A 20,003-nucleotide genomic window follows, 5' to 3' on the forward strand; every position below is an offset into this window, starting at 1 on the left:
TAAGCTAAGTTCATGTTGGTCGAAATTGAATTGTACCCATAATAATTATTTTGTTTATCTAGGTAATATTAATGCTGATTATGGAAAGATGGTGGTTTTTCTACCGTTAGAAGAGATGTATTTAGTTAAAATCGTATTAGTATTTGAGTTTAGTTAAAATAATTGGTCATAAAAATGATTTAACGTGGAAAGATAGTTATTGCATACTTATTTTAGATGTACCTTGAACCAAATCAACCTCATTAAATTATAAGTAATTTGTTTATTGGAGAGAAATGAATATAGTATGATTTCATGGACCAACCATATGATAAGTATTATTTTCTTTTTAACTATGATTTTTTTAATTGAAATTATCTCTTCAAGGGACGATGTCATGTTCCACCTTATGTTGACTTTCTTCAACCATGTTAAGATCAATCTCGAACAATATAATCCTCAAATAAATTTGTGAAGTGCACTATTTTAATATTTTAAAATTATATGTTAGGTTTTACCATACTAATAATAAATAACTACATGAAAAAACTACTGAATCAATTACCATATATTATTAAATTCTTCCAAACAAAAAACGTAATATAATTAAAGATTATTCATTGAATTGCTTCATATATATAAGCCTTTTTTTTTTTGCCGAATTTATTTGTCTTTCATTGATCCAACCAACCTACCATTTTAGCATTTTACATTAATGATAAAAATTTATTAGAATTCAAAATTGAAAGTTACATGACATAATCTAAATTTTAAAAACAAAATAAATACCATCAAATTTCAAGTTCTAAAATTATTATTTAACCTTAGCCCATCCGCTTACTAGAAACAAAATAAGGAATAAGAATGAAAAATGAGAATGTTATTTCTTTTATGCTATTTACTAAAATTTTTCTAGAATTGAAATGAGAAACATAGATGTTGTTTGCTAAAACTGTCTGGAATCGAAATAAAAATAAAAATAACAATTAGTAAAATACTTGTTTCTTATTTATAGCTAATTACATATATATTATGTTAATATTAGTTTATGTATTTCAAAAAATGTCACCAGTTTTTCAAAATTTCAAATATAGCAAAATATTTGAATTTTTATTTTTGGATGTTTTATTATTCCAATTTTACCATGATGCTGTCTGATATACATCAAATGTATATATGTATCTGATATATATCCAATGTATATATGTATCTGATATATATCCAATGTATATATGTATCTGATATACATCAAATCTATATCGGATATACATCTAATTTACCTTTGATATACTTATGATATACATAAGATGTACTCATGATATACATTATCAAATGTATGTATTATACCTTTAATATATATAATTGATGTACCTCTAATTTATGATATACTAAATATATTTGCAGCTGATATACTAAATATAAGGTTTATCAAATGTTTAATTTTCACTGGTATATCATCTGTTATAAATTCTAGTTTACCATTGCAAATTGCAATTTGTTAATTGATATACTAATATTATAAAAAATGTTGATTAGTATATCACTACCGTTTATTCTATATTAATTAATTAGATACTAAATATAATGGATATCAGCGGTTTAAATTTATAAAGTATATCATCTTTTTAACTTGTTTTTTTTTTACGTACATGATCCACGTAAATCCTTTATATAATTAATAACTTTAAATTTTAAATTTTTTTTTGGTATCCTTGTTTTCATATGAAAAAATTGTGGATAGAATAGTATTATATCAACACACATGTATCATAGTTATATTAGTGATATCATGGTTATATCGTAGGTTTATCAGTGGTAAATTAAAAGCATATTAAGTATATACCAAATATATATTAGTGTTATATTAGTCGTAAATCATATAATCATATATAAGAAGTTATATCAGTAGATATCACAATTATATCAGTGATATATCATTTATATTAATGGTAAATTAGAGACATGTCAAGTATATATCACATATATATAAATGTTGTATTGGCATGGTAAATCAAGGGTTACCATACGTATATCCGTGGTAAGCCATGTTAGAAGTTTAGTGGATATCATAGTGTTATATCAGAAGTAAATCAATTGTATATCATTATTATATCATTGGTATATCAGAGGCATATATCAGTAATCAGATATATTACAGATGTATATCAGATATTATTGTACGGTAAAGTTGTAATTTTTAAATTAGACCTCTGTTTTTTGTTGAAGAAATGCTATATTTGAAAAAACAAAATGTGGTTGTTATTTTGTCTATTTTACTAAATATTTTTATCATATTTGTAACTCCCCCTAGTTTTAATTTATTTTATTATTTATTGATAGTAAATATTCTTTGTTATAAAAATTTAATAAATTTATTTCTTGTACTAATAAATTAGTTTGATCCTAGAATCTCACTTCATTTTTACCAATTTGTTCAATAAGCTAAAGAAAACATTTGTTTTAACAAGAAGAATAAACGGGCCCAGCCCAAAGGCCTGCCCGGTTTGGGCTGGTAGAGAACGGGCCTGAAGAAGCGAACCAGAACCGGACCGATCTGGTTTTCAGGCCATCCGCCATTGCAATGCAACACAGAAAGCTCTGATCAGAGAGAGAAAGAGAGAACCCTTGGCCGGCCCTTTCTCTCTCTCTTCTTCGTTTCCGCCGGAGAAGACAACTCCTCCTCGGAATCTGAAAATTTCGCCGGCGAAAACAAGAATTATGGATCAGTCGTTCTTGTTGATGCTCTCGACTCTCCTCCATCTCCACAACCATCTGGATCCAACGATCTCCCTTCTCCCCTCCACTCCCTCCTCCGCCTCCTCCCCCTCCTCCGCCTCCCTCAACTCTCCGACCTGCCTCCTCTCCTCCTCCTCCGCCGCCCCCCTCCTCTTCTTCACCATCGCCTCCGTCCTCTCCTTCATTGCCTCTTCTCGCCCTAATTCCTCCTCCTCTCCTTCTCCTTCCTCCACCGCCACCGCCACCGCCGCCGCTGCAACCACTCCTCCTCCTCCTTCCTCCTCCTCCACTGCCTCCCCTTCCAATTACTCCGTTTCCGCTTTCCGCGCCTTCTCCACGGAGCATATTTGGTCCCTCGAAGCCCCTCTTCGCGACGCTCATTGGCGCGCCCTCTACGGCCTTTCTCACCCTGTCTTCACCACCATTGTCGACAAGCTCAAGCCTCACATAGCCCTCTCTAATCTCTCTCTCCCCTCCGATTACGCTGTCGCCATGGTTCTTTCCCGCCTCTGCCATGGCCTTTCTGCTAAAACCCTAGCCGCGCGCTTCTCCCTCGAGCCCTATCTCGTTTCCAAGATCACCAATATGGTCACCCGCCTCCTGGCCACGAAACTTTACGCTGAATTCATCAAGATTCCTGTCAGTCGCCGGAGATTGATCGAGACAACCCAGGCGTTTGAGGAGTTGACTTCACTCCCCAACATGTGTGGAGCCATTGATGGGAGTCCAATTAAGCTCCGTCGTGTCCCTAACGACCAAAATTTCTCGACTAATTACAATTGCCGATTTGGGTATCCCTCGGTTCTTCTTCAGGTTGTTTCGGACAACAAGAAGATCTTCTGGGATGTGTGCGTTAAAGCACCTGGTGGCAGCGACGATGCAAGCCATTTTAGGGATAGTCTTATGTACCATAGGCTTACCTCCGGCGATGTAGTTTGGGATAAGGTTATCAATGTTAGGGGTCACCATGTTCGGCCCTACATAGTTGGAGATTGGGGTTATCCTCTATTGTCTTTCCTGCTGACCCCGTTTTCGTCGAATGGCATCGGCACGCCTGCACAGAACCTGTTTGATGGAATGCTCATGAAGGGTCGTTCTGTAGTTGTGGATGCAATTGGGTTGCTTAAGGCTAGGTGGAAGATTCTTCAGGATTTGAATGTGGGCCTAAATCATGCGCCACAGACCATTGTTGCTTGTTGTGTGTTGCATAATTTGTGTCAAATTGCCAAAGAGCCGGAGCCAGAGCCATTGAGGGACCCAGAGGAGAGTGGCCCTGCGCCTAATATCCTCGACAGTGAGAAGTCTTTGTGTTATTATGGTGAAAGTGTGAGGCAGGCGTTGGCTGATGATTTGCATCATAGACTTTCCTCGAGATAGCTACTAATGCTTCTCATCATTCTTTTTTTTGAAGGGAGATGAGTTTCCGCCTCTGTGATTCATATGTAAGAATGTAGTCTTTCTTTTATCTCTTACATTATTGTCCATGCTTGTTGGTTTTGTTCCTGTATTGTTGAGTCCTAACTCTGATCTCTGAAGCCATTGCTTACATTAGAAAGAGTAATGATGCATACCCACAAGCTGGCTGGCTGAGTATATCAACTGATTAAACTGCATCCTTTGAAAATATTTTGTAGGAAATTTAAATGCTGATTGTGTCATCAATGAGAAAGCTATTACATAACTATCTTGAGATCTGAACTCAGTTTTGAAATATATTGTATGGTAGAGAACTGCTAGAATGGAGAAATCTGCCATTGACAGATAGCTTGAGGAATGAAGGGATGTGTTTGTTCGGTAATGCTGTTTTGTTTGTATCTGTTTAACATGCTAAGGAGAAGTCGATAAGAGCTCGATGATGGTTATATGAACTGCAGGTTTTGGCCGTATGTGTATAGAAACTGCAACTCACTTCATATGTTGGAGATTCAAAATTTGTTTACCAGTTAAATTTATGAGCAAACGTTTGTTATTGAAACAAATCAAGCAATTTGATCAATAGGAGTTGACAAGTTTGTTCTGGAATGATACATCACATTTTGGCTACCTTGCATCTTTCATTCCCGAAAGCATTTGGATGTGGAGTTTCTTTTTAAATTTAATTGAATGTTCATTAAAGAACAGAAGGTTTCTTTGTTTCTTGAAGAACAGATAGAACTGGAGCAAGAACACATTGCAGGGTTTTGCTATTCCAAGTTAAAAATGTCATCCTGGGTGCAGATAAAGTTTCGAATTTGATCGAAAGTGAATGAAAAGTAGGAAGAGATTTTTATTGCATCCTCTTTTCAACAACCAAGGAAAGATGAGAAATATATAAACACTCATCCTTGGATTGCTCCTTTTTGTGGCTGGTTAGTGCTTTAGAGCATCTGAATTTTGTCATTCCCTTTGGTTGTTTATTAGTGCTCACAGGTATGAAATTAGTGTGACAATTTATGCAATAACGAATCGAAATCAGAGAAAGGTTAATACATTATTAGGATTCTATGGTACATACAAACAGAAGTCTAAAGAACTGAAATTTGACTCCAGCATGTAGAAGAAAGAAACATATGCTTCTAAAATTACCAAAATAGTGACCTAGGTAAATGCTTATTTAGGCCCTCGTTTACTTACCCACAATCGTAATCAATGAATCGTAATGAAAACTTTGATTTTCTTTGATGGTGTTTACCAAATTGTAGGAATGTAATCAAATGGTGGAATTCATCCCATTACACTAATGTACTACCTTTTACCCTTTCTTTCTCTTCTATGGATTAGTTTTTTTTGTACTTTTATAATTTTTTCTTCATTTATACTCCAATTTTTATTAGTTTATGTGATTTTATTATATAATATTAATATTAATTAATATCAATAATTTTTTTAATAGATATTATTACTTTTAGATATTAGAATAATAAAACTTAATAATATGTTTTATTAAAATTTGGTTGTTCTACTAAAAAAATATTTTATTTGATGTAATTTTATTTTAATTATTCATGATGTATTAATATTAGATAAATTGTTATAACAAGAAATATTTACTATCAATAATATAATAATAAATTAAATTAAAATTTATTATTACTGTAGTTTAAAAAAGATTAGCACAATAATATATTTGTAATTGGCTAAAAAGGAGAAATGGGTATATTAGTAATTGTCATATATTTGATTCCGATTCCGATTCCGATTCCAGACAGTTTTAGTAAACAACATCAATGGAATTCTTATTACGATTCCAGAAAATTTTTAGTAAACAACACCAATGGAATAAAATTACGATTCCGATTGATTTCATTACAATTGATTTTCATTACGATTACGGTTAACTAAACGTAGCCTTAATAGCCAATCATTAATACGCAATTGGTCAAAACCTTTCACCAGTCACTTATTGTGACCCACTAAAATTGTCAATGTGTTAAGACCGATCAATGTGTGTTGAGATTTTGAGTTGCAAGTTTCACAAGCTTTTAACTGTCATTATCGATGGAAATGTCGAAGTCAAAATTTTATGAAAAATTTGATGGAAAAATTCTAAAAATTTAAAAAAAATTATAACAAATAAAAATTTGCTATTTTTAAATAAGTTAAAAAAATATTGGTATTAATATTATATTTATAATAGTAATATAAATATAATTTTAATAGAAGACTGAGGGAAAATAGATGTTAATCAAAATGTAACATTCATAATTAATTTTCAAATTCCGTTGTAGTCTAGTTGGTTAGGGTACTCGGCTCTCACCCGAGAGACCCGGGTTCGATTCCCTGCAATGGAATTTTTTTCACTTTTACATCACTTTGTTGTGGGCTTTACTATCCGGACCATTGGTTGGGCCTTTATTGGGCCTCTTTTGTGGGCAGGTTCAGTTTCCCACAGTATTCGGGCATTTTTACATTTTTAATATTTTTCCATAAAGATGTAGTTTTGGAAGTAATGTTTGTGATTTCAAGTTAAGAATCGTTCAAAAGGATAGCATCAAATTTAGTTTTGCCAAAAGACTGAGCAGAGACCATCATAGACACTGTTTCTTAGAAGCTCATGGCTGCTAAAGAGAGAGTTTTAAGATTCTTTTGTTTGCTGTTTTTTCCTTTCTTCCTCTTTTATTTGTGATGTACTACAAAAAAAAAAAGGAGCCAGTAATTATAAAATATGTAGTGGTAAGATACACTTTTGGTTCTCGAAGTTTAGATTTTGTTTCTATTTGGTCACTGAATTTAAAGAGCCATAAATTTTGGTCTCTGAGATTTAAATTTTGTTTTTGGTTCTTAAATTTCAAAGTGACCTGTTTGGGTTTAAAGTTTGAATTTAGTTTTTAATTGGTGCTTGAAGTTTGAGTTTGAGTTCTAATGATGTTGATTTATTGGAATATAAAATGTGAAAAATAATCAATAATAAACTTTCAAGCTGGAAAAAGAAAAAAAAAAGTCATTTTTCATACATCTATTATATTATAAAAATAGAACATTTGTTTATACCTCATAAAGCAATTTCCATTGTAGTCTAGCTAGTTATTTGAGTATCAATTTTTTTAAGTCTTTTTGGATCATTCTTCCATGATCTCAGGATCTCTATCATTCATATGTGGCATCGGTTCATTCATGTAAAAGAACGTAGACTATCCCTACAGACCAACACGAGTTCTTTCAGCATGTTTTGTCCTCACTCACATGCTTCCTAGTAAAGTAAAGCAGTCAAGCACTCTTAACTTTGGAGTTCTTATGATTGAGCCACCGAAAAGGAAGGTACACCTTGTTAGTATAGGTAGAGATTATCAATTTTTTTAAGTTTTTCTTGACCATTCTTCTATGATCTCAGGATCTCTCTTATTCAGATGTGGTATCGGTTCATTCATGTACCACTCCTCACTACTCGGGCGTCACATTGAACCTCCCACCTTCTTCGTGCATCCAATACTCTATTACTTTTGTGCTTCGATATGTCATTATTCATCCCACTCTTTTATATTTTATATCCATGAGTGTTCAGTAAGATAAGTAGCTATCACAGGGTTTGAATCGATTCATTATCAATTTACTCTAATCTCTTTGAACCAATGAGCTATCCATGATGGTTCATCAGATACCTAGCTTTCAACCAAGCAAGGATTAATCTAAGAATGTTTTAGTGACTTTGATGCAAATATTCAATTTATATTAAAATGTTTGAAATAGCGTGTTATAAAGTTTTAAGACATAAATTTCAACAATCTGTCACTTATGATTAAAACCAACGAGACAAAAAGGGAGGTACGATGTATCTAAAACCCTAAACTTTCGACTGGAACCTTGAACTCTTTAACCACAAGAGTCTGTATAAACAAATTATCATAATTATTTTAGAGCGTAACCACCTTGGGTGGCTCAGGGTTTAGATAGGCAAAAATAAATTGAGAAGAAATTGGTTCAATTCCATCCCATGATTGATTTCTCTTTGTCGAAGAATATTTTTAAGTGCAATCACAATATTCTCACCCTAGATTTTTTTTTTCTTTTAACAATTGATCCCTTTCTCTGCATAACAAATATAAAGTCTCATATGCAATATACATGAGATTAGCTTAATTATTTGCTTAAACTTCAATTTTTGTAGCTATTTTCATTTGCACATCTACCATTTTCTTATTTAGAAAGAAAAAACATTGGGTTAAATAATGTTTAGTAATCTAAGTTTTGTAAGTTTGAGATTGACTTGGATGGTCGACTTGTTTAGAGTCCACACATTAGTTTCTAAATTATTTGTACAGTCATCAGTCAAAGGTTTCGGCTGTGACTCACACTGCATTTTGGCCTTTGACTTTGACTGGACAATATCTTTCATCCACTAAAACCACACACTTTGACCACTGACACAGAGTTTCATTTAATTCAGTCCCACATTTTTCTCTCTATAATCTAAAACCAACCTCTCTTTATCTTCTTACATCTTTTGTAGAAGTAGTATTATCTATCGTTCTGACAATCTTCAGGTTACATGAAATGCGTGAATCTGGGTCGAAGATCAGATCGAAAGAGGTAGTCGATGGACAATAGGTGAATATTCTTGCACTACCCCTTATTGATTTTGAGGGACGGAGGAGGTTACGTTAGTCGAAAGAATTAATTTGGAATTATGTGATCAAAGTTAAGTTTTAGTTGAATAAAAAAAAGACCAATGAGGATATATAAATGAGGAACAACATCTCTATGAAACCTTTTACTTTATGGGAGTTTTAAAACAGTGTTTTATGAAAAGAAAAACAAAACCTATATTCAATAGGAGAAACAGATATTTCTATATCTTCATGATAGTATGATATTGTTCATTTTATATTTAAGTCCATATGATTTTACTTTTGAATTCAACACCAATAAATATATTATTCTCCCTTATGTACTAAATATATTTTTCAATTCTAACCCATGTGAGATTATGTTCCGATCTTCCCCTATTACATAATAAAATGTGGTTATTTAGGATAATGAGCTACCATTCCATGTAAAAAATGTGGGACAAAGGATAAATCGGTTAGTAAAGTATAAAATGAGTGTTGCATTGCAACAAAAATAAAAGGTAACTTTTCTCATATCCCTTATACCAAAGTCAATCTCTGTTGCCTTTTGTTTAATATGTTGCGTCTGAAAATTCGTGAATATGCTTAGTTAAGCCATGTTCAAGTATATATCTTCTATTAAAATGTCATAAGTTTGAATCTATTTGTACAAATTTTCTTTTTTAAGAAAGAACCACAAAAACTGTGATCAACCCATTGGGTAAAGGTAAGAACGTCCTAAAACTATTAATATTTAACTAAATCATATGAACCAAATTAAAATTAATGCCTAAAGTTTTTCTAGTTCATTTTAATTAATTAAAACCCTAATAATCTAATTAAAAAAAGTTAATGATTTTGATGGGTTGTATTTATGTTGCCTTCCACTTCAGCACCACTAATTCCATTTTATTTGTTGCTTCTTAAATACTAACATTTGGAAAGAAAAAGATTCAGTCAAAATTCAGCATGTATAAAAAGGCTTTCTTTCTTCAAAAGTAATTGAAGAGAGAAAACAATGGAAAGAGACGTGACTAAGTAAATGCTTAGCTTTCTTCCTTTTACCAGCGATGGTGTTAGCTTTTCTCATACAACAACCCAACGTTTAATGGTGTTTTCTCTTAACTTACGATCAAATTATTATGAATATTATATGTTGAAGCAGAATCTGGATCCGTGTTTCAATGATGAAAAGATTCGGTGATCGTCTACACACAAGAGAAAACTGCACGTCCCAGGTCAGCTCAACTGGTTGGGGTGGTCCAACCTTGATGGTTTGACCGACTCAACCCATATCACGCTTTACTAACTTCAATCAATGCAAATTTGATCAACACTCTGGACCCCACTAATTTGTTGTCATCAACATGACCAATACTCTAGAAACACAATACTCTAGAAAACATCGAACGTATTTTCTTTTTTTGAGTACAACAAATGGAGTGGTGATTTGAACTCATGACCTCTAATTAGTCAAATACAAGTGTCAATTACCACTAAAATAAGCTCGTGTGACAATTATTAGTTGATGAATTTAGAATCTTTTTTCATTGTCAATATTTTAGTTATTGAATTTTAGATTATATTTTCAAAGTTAATATTATGATTTTTTTAATTATCTTGAATTTTAACATTAAAGATGTAAGGGCTAAAATAAGAGTTTCAAGGTTCAAAAACTTTAACGACTCCAACCTAAATTCAATTTGAGGATAGCTTAATTGGTTAAGGTATCTGTTTCCGACCAAAAAGTTGAGAGTTTAAATTCCGCCCCACGTGTTATACTAAAAAAAATTTCATTCCAACCTAAAGCTCGAAGCTTTAATGCATTTATGCATCAGTTTCATAAATTTAAAACCGTAATTGATAAAATTAAAAGTTGAATAACACCACTATTGCAGTAATCTTTTTGTAATTAATGGATGGTTAAATTACAAATAGGTTTCTGCCTTTAATTCTGTCGAACTAGGTTAGTTTAGTACTTATGTGGTGTGACAGTACTGTTTAAAAATTATGTGGCTATGATGTGTCAAATGAGACCGTGCCACATGGAATAAATTTTCTAGGGTTAATTTTCATAAATTTGTGGGCAAGTGGGTGAAAGGAATTGGGGGTAGATTTAGGGCATATTTTTGAAAGCTTGGGTTAGTTAATTGTGTTAAGGATCTCAAAGATATAGACTACTTCTGACATTGTCAATTGATTTTGAGATGAAATTTTATGAATATTTGATATGGTATTAGAGTCTAAAAAACGCTCAACAAAGCACTCGATCCAAAAATGAGATCCGATCATGATCGATGAGTCAAAAAGCTACAATCTGTGTAAGGGGCATGTTTAGAATATCAATATGAGCTACTTCTCTACTTTCCAAATTGTTTTGAGATGGAACCCAATGAATATCGATACTTTAAATAAGCAGTCTATCCAAAATCGAGATCCGCTAGGATTAATGAACCCCAAAAGAGGTCTATTTTGAGGGGGCATGTTAAGGATCTCACCTTGAAAAAGATAAGACATCCAACAATGATTTACAATATAAGTGGACGACTCTCTCATCGCCAATTAGTTTTGAGATGGAACCCATGAGTATTGAAAGTTGAAGGATCTACTAAACAAAATAACAAAAGTTCAATGACAAAATTTTGTAAGTTGACTATTTCTTTTTTATGTATTTATCTCATGTGGCAAGTTTTATTTGACACCTCATAGCCACGTAATCTTTAAATAGTAACGATCAATAGTCACATTAAGCACTAAACTAGTAGAATTTGACAAATTTAACAATAGAGACCTATTTGAGATAAAATTTAAAGTTGTAACACCTATCTGACACTTTTTAAGTTCATAAATTTATTTGACTCAACTTTAAAAGTCGTTTGAGTAAATTTGTTTTAGCATTTTTTTTTCCTTCCTTCTTTAAATTATATATCACAATCATAATAATTATGATCATGAGAGTGGAGTGGTCCAATGGCTATCTTGTTTTATATTTGTAAAGTAGCATAGTAAATGGCAATCTCCAAAAAGAAAAGGTCTTCCTTCAAAAGAAGCCATGGAGATGCAAATAAAGGAGAGAAAAAAATAAATGAAAAGAAGAGACTATCCCATAATGATAGCTCAAGGTGGACCTCTTTCTCCTTCATATAATATAAACATACTTTTAATCTTTAAATAAAAATAATAGTGATAAAAACTAATTACTTGGACTCCTTTATCTCCTCTCTTTTTAATTTCATTATGGTTTTGGCTTTTGAAGTTTAAAATTTTATATTTTTAATAATTAAAATTTTTAATATAAATTTCAAACTTCAATCACTCCTTTAGAAAATGAAGGAAGAATTGACCTGAACAATGATATGAAGATGACAGTGTATAGAATTTTGTCAAGGATAGGGTTAGGTTCATTGTGTGTTTATTAATAGCTCAGGAAGAATGGAAAAGAGAATGTGTGGAGATTTTTTTTTTATTTTTTAGAATCAATATTGTGTAGCTTATGACGCTAGTAGATTCCTATAGTCGATGTTGATTATATAAACTGAGACCTCATATAGTAAGTGATAGTAAGTGATACTACAAAGCCTCATATCTTTTTCATTATCAGGGGACACGGTATAAAGAAATTTTTCAAAAGTGCTAAAAATTAATTTTGAATCATTTTTACCAAACTAAAATAGGTTTTACCTATTTTTATTTAGTCTTCACACTAACCATTTTGTAAGATTGCACTCTTCGTTGCTCATATATATCCCTTAACCATTTTTGATGTGATTTCTCAGCTTACACGTGACATGAGGTAATTGGATAATATAAAGTGCATGTGTCTTATACTACCAAGGCACAAGCTTCATCACTTCGACCATGATGCCTTTGGCCAGCCGATCTCTTTGGTGGCCGAGCCGACCATGTCTTAGTAAGTATTGTTCCCAAGTCATTGGTTGAACCACTTGCTTCACTTTGGCTCAGCCTCTTCTCTGACAGACTCCACGACAACACCCCGAGTTTTACAGCAACCTTAAGAGCCGTTGAGGCCTTGTCGGAAATATGGTCGGGGATCTCGCCTATAAATAGGATCCATTTGCTCCATTAAGATGTACGCGAATACTAAATTCTCTCTCGAGTTTAAGTTTGGTCAGCTACTGACTTTAACATCGGAGTATGTTCTATTTTGCAGGTCACCCGTCCACTCATCCTTCGAACAGTTCTCAGTTTGAGTCGAAGTTCACAGAGTTCAACTAATTTTTTTTCCTTTTTAAGTGTGTCACCTCCATATATCAACATTCTAGATCTCAATTCATTCTTACACATAAATATCCCAAAAAAAAAAGCTACATTAAGTTTTAGTTATTAAAGGTTTTCTGATTAAATTTTGTACTATAATATAACTTAAATTTCAAATTAGAAAACACACGTGGAATTTTAGGGGTAAACTAACTATATCTTAACAAAGTTCATGGTTTCAATTTTTTAGTGGTTAGAATATATTAAGATTATTAAATATCAACTCTAATTTATTAGTTTAAGCTTTAAGATTTAGCATTCACACAGGTTAACGGTTGAATCTCATACTAATTTTCAGACCACAAATGAGAGAAAATGTTTCAAAATATATTTTAAAAATTAAATAAACTCGATCCAATTTAAACTATTTAGATTTAACCGTAATTTAGTATTCATTAAAAGATTTTTTATTATTATTATTTTAATTTTATCATGGCGATTGTATTATATTAATGGTATAGTGTTGTTCTTTTGGAGGTATCCTAAGTGGGTTGGTGGCAAATATAAAATGCAATTCTTGTTCTATGGTCATAAATTGTCGGCTTGGTTGTTTATTGCACAAGGTTTTATTATATAAATTAATTTGGATCTTGATTTCAGCAATTTAGTTTGATTTTTTTTTTCGCTACAAAAAATTGAAGTTCTTTAAAAATTATTATCCTATTAAGTTCATAATTATTTCGAAACCTTGTTCTCCTTTCTCTTTTCAAGAAACATGTAAGAATTACTAATTTGGATCTTGATTTCAAAGTTTTCTTTTTCTACACAAAATTGAAGTTCTTTAGAAATTATTATCTTATTGAGTTCATAATTATTTCAAAATCTTGCTCTCGTTCACTTCTTTTTAGAAAACACAGGTAGGTGGCTATCGTGGGAAATGAAACTCATTTCCTCTCAATTAACCATAACTCATTTGGATCAATGAGCCACCAATAATGATTTTTTATATTATATTTTTAAAAGGTCATGCTTTTTAAGACAAGTCTTTAATAATTTTTCAAAAATCCTATAATGTATTTTAGCTCTAGCAAAATGTCTAGGTGACAAAAATTTTCTTATTTTACACATTTTTATGTGACAGAGAAAGAGGTGGAATGGGTGATAAGATTACAATTTTAAATTTATCCTATGATTTGAGAGTTCGTAAAAAATAATAATAAAATAACAATGATGCGAGTTTGTGAATAAAATAAGAAAGAGATTGCGTATAGGAATGAACATGAATCTTTCTATATTCATTTGGGTACGAAGATCAAATGATATAATGCGAGCAAAAGAAAATGTCATATATCTACTAATAACACATTGTTTTATAACCATGGTTATTTATGAAGATTATAATCTACTGAACTAATTTTTTTTAAAAAATCAAGATCCAACTAAAATCAAGTTCAAAATTAAATACCAAACTAAAACAGTAATTCTATGAGAAATCATGAACCAAAATGGAATTAAACTTAAGCATTCTCTTTTTACAATCTTTAATTTTGTCTCTTTTTCTTGGCATTGGCAGCTTCTTTTATGTGCATGCACCTCGTGCTCAAGATTTATGCAACTTTAATTTAGCTGATCTCGAGTTCATAATTAATTTTTCCAAAAGGCAAAAAGATAAAAAAGGAGTTGGTGGGTTATGGAAAAAATCCAACTTTTTTTTATTTTCTTTTTTCTTTTTCTTTTTCTTTTTCTTTTTAGTGTTTATATGGTAATTATATGATTGCATTGCATGGGTCCATTCTTCACTCTATCATGATTATAGCATCCAATGAATTACTTTTGAAAAAGTGTGTGCTTTATTTTAAACTACACATTTATTAAGTGTTTATTTTAAACTACACATTTATTGAGTGTTTATTTTCTCATCACTTTATCATAATTACAACTCTTTCAAGTGATAAAAAGTAGGTTTAAATCTTATATTTGGATCTCTAAGTTCTCAAACGTTTTGTCTTGGCTTCCTGAATTTATAGCATAAAAAAATATTATTGAAGAAAACTTCACATGGAATACAAAAAAAAAAAACAAAAACAAAAAGATAAAAAATGAAAGATGTTTAGGACTACATCCGTATGGAGGATTGTATCAGATTTTCAAAAGAATTTTTTTTTTCTGAAATTGATGTCATATCGCTTTTGTTAAGTGGATTCTTATAACTGGAGTTCGTTGTCTGAACAACGACACTACGACCAACGTAAGGTTCGAATACAATACTCATGGTATGTGATAGTAGAAGCCTCCAAATTGAACACAAAGACGTGTGTATGGCTTGAATACAAAAAACGTCATGAATTTTTTTTAAAAAAAAAAAGAAATTTGATTTTTTTTTTTTTTGTTAAATGATGGTTAATGATTTTTTTTTAATATAGAAATTGAAGTAGAACATTATGAACTAAAATAAAACATATTCAAGGTTTAGGAACAAAAATGCTTTAAATATTAGATTTTGATTTACTAAAATGAGATTTAAATCTAAAAAGATCTTTTCTCAACATATTTTTTTTATAGGTGTTTACATAGATAAGCTCATTTTAAAAAAAAATAATAAAAAATTGAATGCTTTTGAATGAAATATTTAACCAATGTTTTCATTTCAAGAAAAAATAACTTAAATTTTACTTTATCACAAAGTTATTCAAACCTACCAATAACTACTTTTTAAGAAAATTTACTTTTGATGCATAATCAAACACATACAAATATCATTTAAAAGAGGATTAAAAAGTTAAAATCTCATAATTATACTAAATCATGAGTCTCTTTAAAAAGATGATTTCTAATCTGTAATTATGACATCGTCTTAAGAAATTAAATAAAATTTCTAAAATTTCTAAATTTCTTTTCAAATGTACATTAATTTTTAATTTTTAAAGTGCTATATAATCAATATAAAATCAAGGGATTATTTTTTCCCTGGTATATATACCTCCTCAAAAGTTACACATCAAAATGATTTAAACATAATACCAAAATTACTCTTAAAATTTCATTAATTTCATTTCTAACCCTCCCACCACTAGCAATATATCATAGTCAAAATTTATCAACTTGACAACAACAATATTATCTTTACCAACTAACTCAATTTTAATATAAAACTATTCATGGAAGCTTCCATGCATTTAAGAAAATATGTCATTAAATTCAGCAAAACAATGCTAATTGAGTAGAGAGAAGAACATTCCAAAAGGAAGAGTCCGATTTAGAATAAGTGGGAGATAATTTAAGGAAATGCCCTTTAAAATAAAATTTTTAATAACGGATGAGAAAATCCAATTTTCAAAGGGGTTCAAAATGGAAGATATTTTGATGGTCTTCAAATTCATGAAAGATATCTGTATTCAAAAGGAAAAGATCTCCCTAAATTCAGATAACCAGATTTCTATCTTCCACAATGTCTGGAAGGATCATGATACAAATCGCTACTATTTGAGATGCACACAACATCCAATACTTTATACTCAATTATTCTGATTCTGACTTAATTATCGGAGCCTGTGTAGCTGGTTTGTTATTCTGTTTTGCAGGTCTCGTCGCGACCCGGGTGCGAATTTGGTGGAATCCCAAGAGACCAAATTACTGGATCAACAATAACTAAGTTGCTTTTTAAAATATTTTAAATTAATCGTAAACATTTTTTTTAAATAGTTTTCTACTTTAAGAATTTTTTTTTTTTGAGAAAATACTTTAAAAGAAGATTCTAATAAGCTTTAAATTTTCACTTTAAAGTCAATATAGGTTCACATTGATTACTCTTGTTAGTTTAATAATTACATCACTCACAACCTGAATCTATTCAAAATCAAACCATCACAATGTAATCCTTAAATAATACAGTTAGCATGTCATATAACGTTAAAATAATGAAGTTCACAATCGAGATCTATTAGACATGAAATTAAAAGTATGCATAAACATTCCAAAATATGAAATTTACAGGGAAATTGACCAATTTGACCTAAAAAGTTTAGGTTTTACTCTCCCGACCTAAACTAATTTTTTATTTATTTGCAAACAATGTGAAATTACAAGGGAGTCCCTCAAGACCATTACACTCGTCTTTTTTTTTTTTTCTCTCTTTGTTTTCTTGCGCCCTAAGATTTTGATTTTCCAAATTTTCTAGGATTACAACATATTTTCCTCGAGACTACTAGTTTTCTAGGAAATTTTGTTGCCATATTTTGTCAGCAGTTTTGAATCTTTGAGATAATTTGATTTCATTCATTTACCGATTAATTCAATTATCTTAGTCTTGACATTATTATAAGTAAAACGATTTGTTTTCTTCGATTGATAGTTTTTGTTGAACGTTGACGATTGGCGATTGAAGGATTTAGTTTTGATTCAGGGAGCTCAGGGGAAATTTTTATATGAGGATTTAGTTTTATGTTGAGCGGTTTTCTGACAATTGAAGGATTGTTTGATTTGAGGATTTTGTATGAAACCCGCCCGAGTTCGTCCAAATCACACACGAGTTCGTTCAACCGTGGGAGAGCTCCTGTAAGTCTTTGTTGTGAGGGAGTTCGCGAGGGGGTCGCGAGTCATCTATGCTGCCAGATCTCGCCACCGTTGGGTTGCGCTGCTGCCATTGGATACTCGATTGTCAGAGACACCGCGAGATTGAGATTGCAAGAGAAGTAGCATTAGAAGAGAGTGAGATGGAGAGAACGGAGGGAGGCTGGTGTTGTTAAGAGAGATGAAGGGGAAGAGAAACGGTTTGATAAATCCCTTCGAATTCCATGCAAAATCTGGAATCAGGGGTATGATGGTAAATTTATATATTTTTTTTAAATTATCACCTGGATCATAAAAGTGAATTTTCGAATGACAGGTTATTTGAGCAAAACCTAAACATTTTCAAGTCAAATGGGTCAATACAACGTTAAAATAATGAAGTTCATGATCGAAATCTATTAGACATAAAATTAAAAGTATGCATAAACTTTCTAAAATATAAAATTTACAAGTCACTTTAAGTTTATGAACCAAATTTGTAATATAACCTATAAATTTCAAATATATATATATACACTCCCAAACTCTTTCTTATTAACCATATATCTTCATTTTCTTACAACTTCAACCAATTTCTATATGATTAAGATTTATTAATGTGTCAAACACTCAAAAAACAACTCTCTTACCTTAATCAACCCAGACAGTAAAAATAAAAATTTATATAAATATATGGTCGGTTCATCCACGTGTCAATGACCCAATGCCTCTGGACATCTCCTGCACACCGGACCGGTTAAACCGCAAGCACCGGCCCAAAAAACCCGGTCTATGCGGCAAAAAGCTCTTCTTCTTCAACTCCTCCGAGACCGCCCGGTTCGGCGTCATGAAATGAAATATCGAACCGCCGCCGCCGTCGGCCGACCGGAAACTGGAATTCTTCACGTCGTCGTCCACTTTTTTGGACATTACGACGTAATTTGTCTTCTCCGTCGCCCGGCCTTCGGATGCGCTGCGAAAAAGGAAGTCCCTCAGCCTCCATTTTGATCTGTTGGCTTTGGGAAAAGAAATTGCCGACGACTTGGGTTTGACGGCGTCGGCGGCGGCTCCGTCGAACGCGGCGGTTTGAGAGGAGATTCTGAAAGGGGAAAGAGATCGAGTGGCTTTTCGAGCGAAATTTGAGGAAATGTATGAGATTTTGTTGTCTCTTCTTCCTCTGTTCTGCGGATCATCATAAAGCTCGTAGTTGCTGCTATGGCTTCTCGTCTCTTTTATCAGCGCTGCTTCAAATGGATCTTCGTCAATGTCGTTCTTGTTTCGCGGCGACAGCTTTGGCGATCTCGGGGATGATAAGCTCGACTGCTAAGAACATGAATAAAAGATTAAATTTAACATTGACAAGTTGAAGATATCAGCTTTTTCCTTTTGGGTGGTTTAGTTGTTCCTCTTAAATTTGCCAACAAGCTTGATGATATAAAAACAAAGTATAATAATTGAAAAACGCCAGAATGTAAAGCAGTTATTTTATATTTCTTGTTTCGTTTACTCATTTTTAATAAACAAAAATAAATGAGATGATTTCAATATTTATAAATTCAAGTAGAATAAAATAATTTTTTGAAATAAATTGAAAATGAGAATAAAAAATAAGAAATTTGTTTTCGTTCTAAAATCTGAAAAGGTTAAAAAACAAAGAAACAATAACCATTATTTAGATTTTTTAAGAAAATTGGAAACGAAAATATTACTAAACAAATAAAAATTACTAACTAAATTCAAAAAATTGGAAACGAAAATATTATTAAACAAATCCCAAATGACTAACTAAATTCAAAAAATATTTAGAATTTTTAAATTGAGTGGTAATTTAAGGCAGATTTTGTAATCATTCACCTGGAACCCTGGTGGCGGTTTGAGCGGCTTGATCTTACCACCATCGAAGAGCTCGTCGGCCGACAATGAAGCCTTGTTCGCCGACTGGCCGCTGAAATCAAACTCGAAGTCTTCTCCGGAGCATTTCGGCGATTTGGGGATTCCGGGCCTCTCCTCCCACCGGAAAGGAACGGTGGAGGGAGAGCTGATCGGGATATCGAGGTCGAGGTCGCAGAAGAAGTTGGAGGCGACGTGGGAGGGGCTAGTCGGAGCACTAACGGAGGCGGCAGCAGCAAAAGGCGGGAGAGGGGTGGAGGGAGCAGTAAAATAGTGGGAGGAGGAAGGGGCGGCGAAGTTGAAGAAGTCGCCGGCCGGAGGAAGTGGAAGAACCACTTCCATTTCCATGAAATCCGGCGATCGGAAGAAATGAAAATAGTATTTGGAAAGAGAGATGAAGGGATTAAATTAGGTTGAGGAAAGGAAAAAGAAAGGAAGAAGAAGGGAAAGTTGAGAGAAATTGACTTGGACGACAAAACTCCTAAATTCATATATCAAGTGGAGCCGCCTTGCTACATAAATTACTATATTCTATTCTCTCAATTTGAACACATTGACTATATAATAATAATATTTAAATGTTCGTTGGTTAGTATCTATCGTTGTTAA

At 32.2% G+C, this 20,003-nt stretch overlaps 2 protein-coding genes and 1 non-coding gene across 7 annotated transcripts; 2 read left to right on the top strand and 1 right to left on the bottom strand.

Annotated features, from left to right (window-relative positions):
• The first annotated feature begins 2,392 nt into the window (after window positions 1–2,392).
• Window positions 2,393–5,191, top strand: LOC111017279 (PIF / Ping-Pong family of plant transposase). 4 transcript variants are annotated; one of them, XM_088120381.1, is made up of 2 exons: window positions 2,393–4,157; window positions 4,859–5,191. In XM_088120381.1, exon 1 carries the CDS (start codon window positions 2,698–2,700, stop codon window positions 4,090–4,092), a length of 1,395 nt encoding a protein of 464 aa, XP_087976507.1. In that variant the 5' UTR covers window positions 2,393–2,697; the 3' UTR covers window positions 4,093–4,157; window positions 4,859–5,191. The 4 variants fall into 4 exon arrangements, with proteins under 4 accessions (XP_087976507.1, XP_087976506.1, XP_022148679.1 ...); XM_088120380.1 differs by having other exon boundaries at window positions 4,864–5,190; XM_022292987.2 differs by lacking the exon at window positions 4,859–5,191 and adding an exon at window positions 4,350–4,742.
• Window positions 5,192–6,412: 1,221 nt separating this feature from the next.
• TRNAE-CUC (transfer RNA glutamic acid (anticodon CUC)) lies at window positions 6,413–6,485 on the top strand. The gene has a single exon. It is a non-coding gene; the product is annotated as a tRNA-Glu (tRNA).
• Window positions 6,486–18,037: 11,552 nt separating this feature from the next.
• On the bottom strand, window positions 18,038–19,877 carry LOC111017234 (uncharacterized). 2 transcript variants are annotated; one of them, XM_022292931.2, is made up of 2 exons: window positions 19,359–19,877; window positions 18,038–18,827 (listed from the first exon to the last, which is right to left on the bottom strand). In XM_022292931.2, exons 1-2 carry the CDS (start codon window positions 19,740–19,742, stop codon window positions 18,207–18,209), a joined length of 1,005 nt encoding a protein of 334 aa, XP_022148623.2. In that variant the 5' UTR covers window positions 19,743–19,877; the 3' UTR covers window positions 18,038–18,206. The 2 variants fall into 2 exon arrangements, with proteins under 2 accessions (XP_022148623.2, XP_022148624.2); XM_022292932.2 differs by having other exon boundaries at window positions 18,038–18,824; window positions 19,359–19,876.
• Window positions 19,878–20,003: the final 126 nt, after the last annotated feature.

This window comes from Momordica charantia (assembly GCF_013281855.1).
Source record: "Momordica charantia cultivar OHB3-1 chromosome 2 unlocalized genomic scaffold, Mcharantia_2.0 BLBB01000002.1, whole genome shotgun sequence".
Lineage (NCBI taxonomy): Eukaryota > Viridiplantae > Streptophyta > Magnoliopsida > Cucurbitales > Cucurbitaceae > Momordica > Momordica charantia.